Source organism: Nerophis ophidion, linkage group LG12 (genome assembly GCF_033978795.1).
Source record: "Nerophis ophidion isolate RoL-2023_Sa linkage group LG12, RoL_Noph_v1.0, whole genome shotgun sequence".
NCBI lineage: Eukaryota > Metazoa > Chordata > Actinopteri > Syngnathiformes > Syngnathidae > Nerophis > Nerophis ophidion.
This window is the reverse complement of record NC_084622.1, coordinates 37,203,376-37,217,941: the sequence shown is the minus strand read 5'-3', so window position 1 is coordinate 37,217,941 and position 14,566 is coordinate 37,203,376. Positions and strand designations below refer to the sequence as shown.

At 39.4% G+C, this 14,566-nt stretch overlaps 1 protein-coding gene across 5 annotated transcripts in view; it reads right to left on the bottom strand.

The window, feature by feature from the left end:
* Window positions 1-14,566, bottom strand: part of itpr2 (inositol 1,4,5-trisphosphate receptor, type 2) — a 155,078-nt gene that overhangs the window by 95,932 nt on the left and 44,580 nt on the right. For all 5 annotated transcript variants that reach the window (XM_061917516.1, XM_061917519.1, XM_061917517.1 and 2 more), the window contains exons 31-37: window positions 13,170-13,421; window positions 11,945-12,070; window positions 11,736-11,864; window positions 9,749-9,863; window positions 9,400-9,581; window positions 6,198-6,340; window positions 3,417-3,525 (exon numbers count right to left, since the gene is read on the bottom strand). In XM_061917516.1, the coding sequence (XP_061773500.1) occupies window positions 3,417-3,525; window positions 6,198-6,340; window positions 9,400-9,581; window positions 9,749-9,863; window positions 11,736-11,864; window positions 11,945-12,070; window positions 13,170-13,421 (1,056 nt within the window). The remainder of the gene's footprint in view (window positions 1-3,416; window positions 3,526-6,197; window positions 6,341-9,399; window positions 9,582-9,748; window positions 9,864-11,735; window positions 11,865-11,944; window positions 12,071-13,169; window positions 13,422-14,566) is intronic.

Genomic DNA, 14,566 nt, shown 5'->3' with positions numbered 1-14,566 from the left:
GCCAATCAACCTATCCCCAGGTGCATGTCTTTGGAAGTGGGAGGAAGCCGGAGTACCCGGAGGGAACCCACGCATTCACGGGGAGAACATGCAAACTCCACACAGAAAGATCCTGAGCCTGGATTTGAACCCAGGACTGCAGGACCTTCGTATTGTGAGGCAGACGCACTAACCTCTCTGCCACCGTGAAGACTCGAATATTACCAAGCATTATTGGTATTGGTATTATAAGCGCCAACGCAGACAAATTATATTTAGTGGCACCGTGATCAGAGGGCACTAACAACTTGTGCTGTATCGATATCAGCGGCTGATGCTCACCAGGTGCTTTCCCCCATAGCAGCTCGCGAAAATGTATTCAAGATCATAATGCCTCTCGCCTGGATAGTAGAATGATGAAGACATAATCTGACGTATATGTTGGTCAACCAAGGGATCCAATTTAGACCCAGATTTGGCAAGAAAGATACGAAAAGATGCTTGGTCAGCGCATGGTTTCACCCCCACACTTTTATTTTTTCTTCAAGGGGATTATGAGTCATTCTTCCCCTAAATGGGAATATATCAACATCATAACAGTTGGTATCCTAATGACAGCAGACATTGTATAGTAAGTGATATTGTATTATGCTTGTTGGCCTCATGACGTCTGCCGTGAGTAATAATTACTTATGTTATAAAAAAAAGTGAACATTGATGTGTTTTTGAAATTAATGGGCTGCCGAATGCTTAAAATGATCAAAATATGCAAATACAAACCCTGTTTCCATATGAGTTGGGATATTGTGTTAGATGTAAATATAAACAGGATGCAATGATTTGCAAATCCTTTTCTACCCATATTCAGTTGGATGCACTACAAAGACAAGATATTAGTTGTTCAAACTCATTAACTTTATTTTTTTTTTGCAAATAATGATTAACTTAGAATTTCATGGCTGCAACGCGTGCCAAAGTAGTTGGGAAAGGGCATGTTCACCACTGTGTTAAATCACCTGTTATTTTAACAACACTCAATAAACGTTTGGGAACTGAGGAAACTAATTGTTGAAGCTGTGAAAGTGGAATTCTTTCCCATTCTTGTTTTATGTAGAGCTTCAGTCGTTCTACAGTCCGGGGTCTCCGCTGTCGTATTTTACGCTTCATAATGCGCCACACATTTTCGATGGGAGACAGGTCTGGAGTGCAGGCGGGCCAGGAAAATACCCGCACTCTTTTTTTACGAAGCCACGCTGTTGTAACACGTGCTGAACGTGGCTTGGCATTGTCTTGCTGAAATAAGCAGGGACGTCCATGAAAAAGACGGCGCTTAGATGGCAGCATATGTTGTTCCAAAACCTGTATGTACCTTTCAGCATTAATGGTGCCTTCACAGATGTGTAAGTTACTCATGCCTTGGGCACTAATGCAACCCCATACCATCACAGATGCTGGCTTTTGAACTTTGCGTCGATAACAGTCTGGATGGTTCGCTTCCCCTTTGGATAGGATGACACGATGTCGATTATTTCCAAAAACAATTTGAAATGTGGACTCGTCAGACCACAGAACACTTTTCCACTTTGCATCAGTCCATCTGAGATTATCTTGGGCCCATAGAAGCCGGCAGCGTTTCTGGATGTTGTTGATAAATGGCTTTCGCTTTGCATTGTAGAGCTTTAACTTGCACTTACAGGTGTAGCGACAAACTGTATTTAGTGACAGTGGTTTTCTGAAGTGTTCCTGAGCCCATATGGTGATATCCTTTAGAGATTAATGTCGGTTTTTGATACAGTGCCGTCCGTCTGAGGGATCGAAGGTTGGTTTCCAGCCATGCCGCTTACGTGGAGTCATTTCTACTGATTCTTTTGATGATATTATGGACTGTAGATGTTGAAATCCCTAAATTTCTTGCAATTGCACTTTGAGAAACGTTGTTCTTAAACTGTTTGACTATTTGCTCACACAGTTGTGGACAAAGGGGTGTACCTTGCCCCGTAGTTTCTTGTGAAAGACTGAGCACTTTTTGGGAAGCTGTTTTTATACCCAATAATGGCACCCACCTGTTCCCAATTAGCCTGCTCACCTGTGGGATGTTCCAAATAAGTGTTTGGTGAGCATTCCTCAACTTTATCAGTATTTATTGCCACCTTTCCCAATTTCTTTGTTATGTGTTGCTGGCATCAAATTTTCAAGTTAATGATTATTTGCAAAAACATCAGTTTAAACATCAAATATCTTGTCTTTGTAGTGCATTCAATTGAATATAAGGTTGAAAAGGATTTGCAAATCATTGTATTCCGTTTATATTTACATCTAACACAATTGCCCAACTCATATGGAAACGGGGTTTGTATGACATATTAAGAATATGTCTGTTACCACATTACATCATGTATATAAAACCTTAGTAGAGGTGTTTGGATGTTTTCTATGGGCTTTATAGGCAGGATAGAGAGACTCCCATTCGCTCCATTTCAAGCAGACTTTAGATCATTTGTTCACTATTTAGAATGCATTGAAAAAGAAAAACATATGTGGTCTTGTCTTACATAAGTATTGTGAATGATAGCCTTTTTTTTTTTTAAAGTGCAGTTCCCCTGTTTTTTTTGTGTTGATATTCTGTCTACCAGTTAAAATAAACCTATCATAAAAAGTATGGACTCTGTCTTGGCACCATATAATGATTTCAACCATTGCATGTAAGTTACAAGGTGATTCGCTTAATATGGGATACTTTCTTGAAATTGACACCTTTTTAAAACTAAGAAAATATGAAAAATAAGAATAAACTTTAATGCTAACATTTTGTGGATGTCATATTTTTGTTCACACGTTTATTCATGTTTTCCCCCAATAATATATCACTTTTATTTTGTTTGCTACTGCCGATTTGTATTTCTATATTTTATTACACTAATGGCAATTACCAAAAGTGAAAATAGTCTGTTTTCTTTTATTGTTTGCATTACACAGCATAATAAACCCAACCAACAAAGGCAAACCCAAGCTGAAAAGGCACCGAGACTTCCCGACATATAGGGTCATCCTCCTGAAGATGACAACACAACTGAAATTGGTGCCACCCAATGCTTATCACTTTTCTCAATCACCTCTTGTTATTCATTCCCTGAAATGTCTGGTAAAGAAGAAAGAAGGGTACTCCTTTCACCCTCTGCAGTATTGATTTGTTTGTCCAGAGCTCTCCTCTCATTCTCCACCACCTTCCCTTATTTCCTCCCCCTAGTCTCCCTTTCAGTCTGTGTCCTCAAATGACTCGTTTCCTTATATAACTCAGACAAGTCCAGCGCATACAAATGAAGTAGATTCTTGGCTCTCAGAGACATGGGAGAAAATAAGGGTTGCCGGTATCAAGAAACCTTGCAATATTTTCACTCCATTCCCAAGGGTTTTGTGTTTGTGTGTCGACTACTAACCGACTCTTGAAACCATTCCTTCTTGTCCAGCATCTCTCGGAGTGTCTGCAGAATTTGGATGCAAAGCTTTTCCTCTTTGTCCATAAGCTTCTTGGTGTGTTTGATCAACCTGTCAAAGGGATCAGAAGGTGTTGCATCAGTTCTCAATATGTGCCTTTCATTGTGTCCAGAAGCAAGAAAAATGACATATCATACAATTTATATATAGTATGTCAGAATTAAAAAAAAAAGAAAAGTAATTTCTAGTACCAACCCACCTAATAGTAGGGATGGGCCGATCGACCGTCCACTAATTATTATCTGCATTTTTTATTTTTTTTTTTCAGAAAAAAATAACCGTCCATCCATTCATCCATTTTCTACCGCTTGTCCCTTTTGGGGTCGCAGGGGGTGCTGGAGCCTATCTCAGCTGCATTCGGGCGGAACCATTTGGTGTTGACACTAAGGGTAGGATACATGATCGAGACTAAAGTCATAAGATCCATATTTTTATTTTCTTAAAATAATGTTATTTTGGTAAATGTTTACACATTCAGGGAATAATTCTCTGGATACAAAAGCAAAAAGGCAAAAAAAGATGACATGGATTACTAGTTTTTATTTTGTTGGTGTACTACTGATAGTTTTTCTCAAAAAATTGTATGCAATAAAAAGAATAAATAAGTAGTTTAAATATTGTGATGATATTGTTAAACCGTCAATTACCCTCATCATTTTAAATTTTTATTGGTTTGGGAATCGGCAGGATAAATCCCAATCCAATTCATATGTTTGTTGGCCAATGTATATTGTGACATCAATTCTATGCATTATGCATATACAGTATAAACTACTAAAGTGGCAATAAATTTCAATGTTCAACCTTTATTTAACCAGAGAAGAACACATTGAGATCAAGATCTCCTTCACAAGGGTGACCTGGCCACCAGGGTCTACGTAGGGGCAAGAGCCCACTCAAATAAATGTCTTGCTCCTCAAATCAAAAATGTTTGAAGTTGAGAAAGTACATTTTGATATACCCATGTTATTGTATATATTACAAGCTCAAAAAATTCGCTGAAAATAGGACACGCTACAGCACTTGTATGATATCATCTTCACTCATTTCTGTCCATCACTTGAATCAGGCCGCACGCACGCACGCACGCACGCACGCACGCACCCAGCTTACAACATGAGAGAGGGTGGGAGTTGACAACATAGTGGGCTAATTAGATGCTTTTCCATCTGAAATGAGGAAATTGAAATTCTCAACTCGGCGACTTTGTCGCTAAATCTGGCGTCTTTCCAGTCCTCTTGGACACTTTTTTTGTCAACAGCTACTAGTGGAAAGTACCCGCACTCTTTTTTTTACATGCCACGCTGTTGTAACACGTGCTGAACGTGGCTTGGCATTGTTTTGCTGAAATAAGCAGGGGCGTCCATGAAAATGACGGCACTTAGATGGCAGCATACATTGTTCCAAAATCTGTATGTACCTTTCAGCATTAATGGTGCCTTCACAGATGTGTAAGTTACCCATGCCTTGGGCACTAATGCACCCCCATACCATCACAGATGCTGGCTTTTGGAACTTTGCGTCGATAACCTTCTGGATGGTTCGCTTCCCCTTTGGTCCGGATGACCCGATGTCGAATATTTCCAAAAACAAATTGAAATGTCGACTCGTCAGACCACAGAACACTTTTCCACTTTGCATCAGTCCATCTTAGATGATCTCGGGCCCAGAAAAAACTGGCAGCGTTTCTGGATGTTGTTGATAAATGGCTTTCGCTTTGCATAGTAGAGCCTTAACTTGCACTTATAGATGTAGCGACAAACTGTATTTAGTGACAGTGGTTTTCTGAAGTGTTCCTAAGCCCATGTGGTGATATCCTTTAGAAAATGTTGTCGGTTTTTGATAAAGTTGATAAAGTGCCGTCTGAGGGATCGAAGGTCACAGTCATTCAATGTTGGTTTCTGGCCATGCCGCTTACGTGGAGTCATTTCTCCAGATTCTCTGAACCTTTTGATGTTATTATGGACCGTAGATGTTGGAATCCCTAAATTTCTTGCAATTGCACTTTGAGAAACGTTGTTCTTAAACTGTTTGAATATTTTGCTCACGCAGTTGTGGACAAGGGGGTGTACCTCGCCCCGTTCTTTCTTGTGAAAGACTGAGCATTTTTTGGGAAGCTCTTTGTATACCCAATCATGGCACCCACCTGTTCGCAATTAGCCTGCACCCCTGTGGGATGTTCCAAATAAGTGTTTCATGAGCATTCCTCAACTTTATCAGTATTTATTGCCACCTTTTCCAACTTCTTTGTCACGTGTTACTGGCATAAAATTCTAAAGTTAATGATTATTTGCAAAAAAAAATGTTTATCAGTTTGAACATCAAATGTCTTTTGTAGCAAATTCAACTGAATATGGGTTGAAAATGATTTGCAAATCATTGTATTCTGTTCATATTTACATCCAACACAATTTTCCAACTCATATGGAAACGGGGTTTGTACATATAAATATAGTAATACATTTAGTAATTGTGTAATTTTCTCTCCCATGTATATTGCATGGTAGAAGTCAAATTATGGACTAGAGATGGAAATTAGCTTTTAGCTAAATCTGGTGCCTCCAACGATTTGTTGTGAATAATGAAATCGTGCACACTGTCCATAAACTAATGAGAAAAACACACACGGACATACAGTATATGCATACACACATACAGTATGTACATACATATATACATATACACACATGTATTGCTACACATTGGTTTGGTTAGCAACTTACTTTGACATGAAAGCTCCACTCTCACAGCGTAGGCGAGCGTCCTCTGGAAACAGCATCTCAGGGCTATGGAGGACATCTACCAGCACCAAAAACTCTGCCTGAACTTTCGGATTGAATTGCTCCTCAAGATGGGACAAAACTCCCTGTCCACACACAGAAACCCAAATTACTACATATATTCTGATCTGTTGAAGGGATCCTTAATTGAATACTTTATTTCAAGGTTCCCAATAAGTGGGAGAGGACTTACACACCCAGGTAAAAAAATTTGCAAGTTGGTGCCGCGGTTGTCATACACCTCGGTTTTGGGCCAAAAGCTTCACCAAAAAGATGTCTTGGTTTTTTAGACATTGTTCCTATTTTAGTATGATTAATTACACCTTAGTGAGTCAGTCTTTGTGCTTGTTTTATTAAGTACAGCTGCAAGATAATCAACCATAGAGCCAAATAAAGTTGTATACACTATTAATCCAATCAAAGCCAAAGCAAGCCTTAGAGTTTGTGTATCTGGAGGGTCATTACATGCCCTTAAAGTTGATTAACACACCAGATTGTAGTCATCTAGAGGCGTGTTTTAATGAAAGTATACAATGGATGTCTGGCAACTTTTTTGCATCTCAAAGCCAAGAAAACAGAGATGTTGATTATCAATCAGTCCTGCCAGACACAGGCACTTGTCTACCAATACCAAATTTGAAAAATTAAATAAAGCAACATTTGACCTGCAACTGGCATTATTTGACCCAACTCTCATTTCAGTTGCACATTAAGAGTTTTACCGAAACAGCCTTCTTTTATCTCCGTAAAAGATCATTAAACATGCGTTCGTTACGTCTTCTCTCATTTACAGTAACGTTATACAGTATTTTCGGGTCTTCCCACGTCAAGAGGGCAATTAATACAAAAATGTACCTGCAAGACTTTTGACGAGGACAAGAGTGTTTGATCATATTCCGCCTATACTGGCCCACCTGCACTGGCTCTCGGTGCACTTTAGGTACAATTTTTAAGTTTCGGGCCTCACGTACAAAATACTGAACAGTCAAGCACAATCTTATCTTGCTGATTTTACATATGTTCCAAAAACGCCAGCTTATTAATGATTCCCAGAGTCCCCCAAAAAATCTGAGCGTTTTTTTATTCGGGATCCAGTACTCTGGAATACCCTACTGGCAATGGTTACAGATGCTTCCTTAGTAGAATCATTGAAGTCTCACCCTCAAACTCATTAATATACTATAGTTCATGGGTAAATCTCTTTTAGTGCAATTTAGTGCAACCTACTCAGTGGCCTAGTGGTTAGTGTCCGCCCTGAGATCGGTAGGTTGGGAGTTCAAACCCCGGCCGAGTCATATCAAACACTATAAAAAAATGGGACCCATTGCCTCCCTGCTTGGCACTCAGCATCAAGGGTTGGAATTGGGGGTCAAATCACCATAAATTATTCCCGGGCGTGGCACTGCTGCTGCCAGCTTATTAATGATTCCCAGAGTCCCCCAAAAAATCTGAGCGTTTTTTTATTCGGGATCCAGTACTCTGGAATACCCTACTGGCCATAGTTACAGATGCTTCCTTAGTAGAATCATTGAAGTCTCACCCTCAAACTCATTAATATACTATAGTTCATGGGTAAATCTCTTTTAGTGCAATTTAGTGCAACCTACTCAGTGGCTTAGTGGTTAGAGTGTCCGCCCTGAGATCGGTAGGTTGGGGGTTCAAACCCCGGCCAAGTCATACCAAAGACTATAAAAAAATGGGACCCATTGCCTCCCTGCTTGGCACTCAGCATCAAGGGTTGGAATTGGGAGTCAAATCACCATAAATGATTCCCAGGCGTGTCATCGCTGCTGCCCACTGCTCCCCTCACTTCCCAGGGGGTGATCAAGGGGATGGGTCAAATGCAGAGGACAAATTTCACCACACCTAGTGTGTGTTTGACAATCATTGGTACTTCAACTTTAACTTAACCTGCCACTTTAATGTTATGCTTTTGTGTCCCCTTTCCTGCATAGAGGACACCAGATGGTCACATATCGTTTCTGGAGAGGCACCAGTCTGGAAGAGACGCTAGCTGTTCCAAGTCGTGAACAGGGGTGGACCATTCTTTTATGCACAACTGGTGACTTCTCTGCGCTGCCGACCTGTCTACATGGAAGAAGATCTCCTACGATCATCTGTTGGCTTCCCAATGGACTCTATTCTCACATGATCTACTAATGTAACAATTCAATAATCGTACCCACTCTGCATCCATTGCAGCCAGTCACCCTGAAGGGGGGTCTCCACATTTGCGGTCCCTTCCCAAGGTTTCTTAATTTTTCCCAGTTTGGGCTTTTGAAGTTTTTCGTTCAAGAAGCCCTTTGAAACACTGATTAAGGGCTGTATGAATACATTTTTATTGATTGCTGAAGAAGGACAACTAGGTAGTTTGCCAGAACAGGTAATACTGCATGTAAATGTGTAAAACAGTTTCCACAGTGTCACATGTTGTGCAGTAAAGCTATTGCGCACGTGTGCGTGATTGCATCTGTTGATATTGTTTTAAGAAAGTTGTGTGGCCAGAGAAATTTGAGCCCATTTTTTTTTAACACAAATAGAGTGCTAGAACTTGAAGAAAGAAAGAGAACAAAACAAAATTCAAGAAAGAAGTTGTGTTGAAGGTGATGTTTAATATTAATCTATCATTTTCATTGTCATGTATATACATGTTTTTTCAGTTTCAGTTTATTTCAAGCATGCATACGTTGTATTGTATGTATCGTGCAGAATTTTCTGCACACAAAACTATAATTATGCTCAACATAAAGTATTTTGTGTTAATACGTTTCAGTGTCTAGAGTGGATTAATTGGGTTTATATTGTTTCTTATGCGAAACATTGTTTGTTTTCATACATTGATTGGGTTTTGGAACGGATAATATTGAAAACCCAAGTACCACAGTACAGAGAGGTTAGATAAAAATGGTTGGATAACTGTGCATTGTCACATGAGATGCTACTGTATTTGGGGGTGTGAGATGGTTCTGCATGGAAAAGGTTGAGAACCATTGTTTGAGAAGAAGCTGAAGTTCAAATGCCACACACAATGACAATTTAACCCCCAAGCATTTTCACCCTCAATTTCAAAAATTATAACTTTAGGCCATTTTAATTCATAGTTTCATTCTGCAGCGTTTTGTTTCTTGATATAGTAGATTAATACCTGCAACTTCTCAATTATGGTCTTGTAGTCAGGGCCACCCAGGTTCTCCTTGCGGGGTCGGGTGCGTGCAGAGATCCTCCAATCTTTCGCTGCCCGCTGAACCATGTTGCTATGGGCCCTTAGCGATAGGGTGTTGACCTGGCTATCCAGGTCAACTGGGATAGCTATTGCCCGTGCTTTGGCTGAGGAGATACATGGAGAATTCTCAAAGTAATTATGTTTGGATAAACAATCAGTGTAAATGAGTCACAAAAGAAAAATGATGTTAAAAGAAAACACAGGTAAAACATGTTGCAGTTCTTTTTGTGCCACAATACTTTTTTGTTATCAATAGAGTAGCATTACTTACCAACATCAGCAAGTGTTTTGATGCAGTTCTCAATATTTGCCTTCTGAGTCAACCATGTGCAGTTGTAGAGCCTGAAAGCTGACTGGAGCAGCTTAATGAAGATAGATTGGTTCGTCTGTGGCAAGGTGAACACATGGACGCTCTTGAGAATCAAGTAATTGTACAAATGTCTACAGAAACTTCTCATGCAACTATTCTAAAGAAACATGTCCGCAATTAGATTGTGATGGGAATGGTTATGCATCTATTATAATTAGAACCCATAGACAAATTAAAGGGGTCAAATCGTGATTTTTTTATTTTAAACACTTATGGTTTACATGCCATGAAATAGGGATTATTTGGTCAAAATTTGGCATAGATTATGTTTTATAGATGGTTTTCAAGTTTGCACTACGATGGCGGACACACCCAGAGCTCTTCGGGTAAACTACCATGGATAGATAATCCTCTGACGACGTACAGTAAATTGGAAAAATGGAAACAGTGCATTGAGAAAGTATTCACAGTGCTTCACTTTTTTCGCATTGTCATGTTACAGCCTTATTCCAAAATGGAATATATTAATTTTTGTCATCAAAATTCTACACACAATACCCCAAAATGACAATATGAATGTCTCTTTTTAATATATATATACATATATATATTATTTTTTTTTTTTTTCAAATCACATGCATATAAGTATATACATAATTTGGCATGAAGCTCAAAAGTGAGGTTAGTGTCATCCTGTTCCAACTGATCGTCCTAAAGAGGGGACCACAGCTTAATTAATACCTGTGGTAAATTCAGTTAGTTGGATATGATTTGGAAAGGCACATACCCGTCTATATATAAAAGCTCTCACACTTGACAGTGCATTGCAAAGCACAATCCAAGAATGAAGTTAAAAAAATTGTCTGTAGACCTCCAAAACAGGATGGTCCCAAGGCATAAATCGGGGGAAGGATACAGAAAAATATTTGCTGCCTTCAAGAAAAACATGAGTACAATGGCTTCCATCTGTAAATGGAAGAAGTTAAGAATCACCAGGATTCTTCCTAGAGCTTGCCGGCCGTCTATACTGAGTGATCGGAGAAAAAGGGCCCTAGTCAGGGAGGTGACCATACACCTGATGGTCGTTCTGTCAGAGCTACATCATTTTTCTGTGGGGAGAGGAAAACCTTAGAGAAGGACGACCATCTCTGCAGCAACCCACAAATCAGGGCTGTATGGTAGAGTGGCCAGGCAGAAGCCAATCCTAAGTAACATTTTGCCAAAAGACTCTTAGATCATGAGAAACAAAATTCTCTTGTCTGACGAGACAAAGATTCAACTCTTTGGCATGAGCGCCAGTTGTCATGTTTGAAAGAAACCAGGCGCCCCTTGTCACTAGGTCAATAACATGGCTACAGTGAAGCATGATGGCAGCATCATTGCTGTGGGGATATTCTGTAGAGGCAGGAACTGGGAAATTAGCCAGGATAGAGGGAAAGATGAATGCAGCAATGTACAGAGACATCCTAGATGAAAACCTGCACCAAAATGTTCTTGAACTCAGACTTGGGTGACGGTTTATCTTTCAGCAGGACAACAACTGTAAGCACACAGCCAAGATATCCAAAGAAAGGCTTCAGGACAAATCTGTACATGTCCCTGAGTAGCCCAGCTAGAGCCCAGACTTGATTCCAATTGAACATCTCTATAGAGATATGAACATGGCTGCACAACGGCGCTTCCCATACAACGTGGCAAAGCTTGAGAGGTGCTGCAAAGACGAATGGGCCAATAAGAACTGGCAAAACTGCCCAAAAATAGGTGTACCAAGCTTGTGGCATTGTGTTAAAAAATAAAAAATAAAAAATAAAAAATAAAAAAATAATCAGGGCTGTAATTGCTGCCAAAAAATAATAAACTATTAAACAATGTTGTAAATACTTATGCTATCTTATTTTAATAAATGATGTGCTCAATGAGTTTACAGTATGTCTAGAAAAAAATATACCTGAAGGTTGGAGTGGTTGACAGAAAATGGTGAACTAAAAAAGCCTGTGATGAGGGCCAACACGGTCTCGGTCACATACTTCTCAAGAGCCAGATCAGCATGGTTGCGGTCTGTGGTAGTGTTACACACCTACATACACAAAGAATATTCCTTAAGAGGTGGTTGCTCTCATGCTGTATGAGGTTTGGGATTTTAAGTCTGAGGCTTACCCTGGCTATATCAACCAAGATGTTGTCAAACAGTTTCCAGATGTGATTGGAGGTATAAATCTCTTTCATTTCTACCTCTGTGTCTACATAGCAGTGATTGACAAAGTTCACATATGCAGTTTTCACCTGTTGGGAAAAGAATAAGAAATGTAAGGCTAAATGCATGTACTGAAAAATAAATGTCACTCATATACAGAAACTGCATTGTTGCACAATCTATCCCACTGGACATCTGTCTATTTGTTTATAATATTATGCTGTATATGTGTAAAAGGATTCATTATCTGGCTAAATTTGGAGGAAAAAGTGGATTTCCATTTCTTGCATAGGTACCTTTAGGATAGAAATTACTCAGGAATACGTCAAATCACAGTACGTAGTTGTGTTAGAGATAGTTATGAAAATGATTTGCTATTTTGATTTTTTTGTTTTAACATTTACATTATTTGCACCATTCTAAAAAGGGATGCTTTTCAGCAGTGGTTCTCCACTGGTTTGGCTGTGGGACCCATCATCACCCCTTAATGACAAGCAGAAAACCAAATTTGTCATCACGAAACACATAGAAATATTTCAAGAATGGATATCTCAGTAATTTTGATAATTCTGGCTTACAGCTAATAAAAAATGGCAAAAGTGTAATATTACAAACAACTGGTTCACACTCAAATGCTGCTAAACACCTCCTGAGCCTTTAATTGGTCTTTTTGTTTTATTTGAACAACTGAAATCAAATTACCATATTTTAATTTACTGAGATGAGCGAGTAACAGTGTCTCGCAAACGTTTGACTTGCAACTGAGTCGGTTAAAAGACTTGACTCGTTCACAAAAGGTCACATCTCTACCAAGCCGAGACTCATGACCCAATTACTGAGAATGACTATCTAGAGGAACCTTACATATAAATTAGAACATTGGTTTTATTAGAAAGCGTATTAATACCTTTGGACAAATAACTTTGCCAAAAAGAAAATAATAATAGAAAATTACTAATTTGGCGAGGGTACAATAAATTGGGGATTAACTGTATTTACCAAATTAATTGTTGAAGATATGATCTTTTTCAATGATAAAGTCAGATGAAGTGAAACTAATTGTTTCTTGTTCATGTTGACAAACACAATCAATTTGCATAATCTAAAACCGTGATCAGTGTTCTGCGCGCACAAAAAAATCTGCAGCATTCTATTGTACATGCTCTATTACAATGATGTATCCTTTACCTCTGGGACGCAACTGACTTCAGTCACAACTTTGACAATATCATCCAGCGGAAGCAGAGAGTTACATTTCAGCTCAGTGTAGACATTTTTGCCCTCAGTGCAGGCAGCAAGCAGCTCGACAAGTGTGTTGTGATAAGCCAGAGCGCCGTCTTCATCCGTGCGCTCACGCTCAGAACCCATCAGCTGAAGCAGGACTGGAAAGGATGAGCGGTCATTGTAGAACACTAGAACATCCTCACCTCCATTCACCAGCTGTAAAAAAAACAATAATTAAGATCAGGAATTGCCTGCACATTTTCTTCCATCAATCAAGATTTAAAAGTTGTGGCGGTATTAAAAATTCAAAAATTTGCAGTAACAAATTTTAAGTGAATCATTAAGATTCATACAGCAAAATTCTCCTTAACCATATGTTTAGCAATTTCCATTTTGTAGGCAGTGCTCCAAAAAATGGTGGTGTTTTTACATATCTAAATATTTAATAGATACTACAACAGTCTGCACCCCCCTCTCCAAGGCCCAGGCTAAGACCGATTTTTTTATTTCATTTTAATCTTCTATTCCCCCCCCCCCCTTGTTTACCTGTATTTCATCTTTTTTTGTAAGGGGCGCTGGAAGCCGGCAGACCCGTCAGCGATCCTGTTCTGTCTCCCTGTAATGTTTGTCTGATCTTGAATGGGATTGTGCTGAAAATTGTAATTTTCCTGAAGGAACTCTCCTGATGGAATGAATAAAGTACTATCTAATCTAATCTAACAACATTAGTGGTAACCGTCACTGGGAAAATATGTTACAGGAAAAGGTTGATATACTGTATGTTGGATAAATGTGTCGTACAATTTAAAAATAAAAAAAACATGTTTTGGACCGGTACAACAAGTAGGAAAAAACACAAAACATTCTTACGGGTTTAATGTATTTATACAAACGACATTTGATGAAATGATGAGTGGACTTACTGTGAGTATACATTGATTTAATTACAAGTTATATGTATTCTCTATTTATATAGAAAATATTCTTACATCATCCATCCATCCATTTTCTACCGCTTATTCCCTTTCGGGGTCGCGGATCTCAGCTACAATCGGGCGGAAGGCAGGGTACACCCTGGACAAGTCGCTACCTCATCGCAGGGCCAACACAGATAGACAGACAACATTCACACTCACATTCACACACTAGGGCCAATTTAGTGTTGCCAATCAACCTATCCCCAGGTGCATGTCTTTGGAAGTGGGAGGAAGCCGGAGTACCCGGAGGGAACCCACGCATTCACGGGGAGAACATGCAAACTCCACACAGAAAGAGCCCGAGCCTGGATTTGAACCCAGGACTGCAGGAACTTCGTGAGGCAGACGCACTAACCCCTCTGCCACCGTGAAGCCTTCTTACAT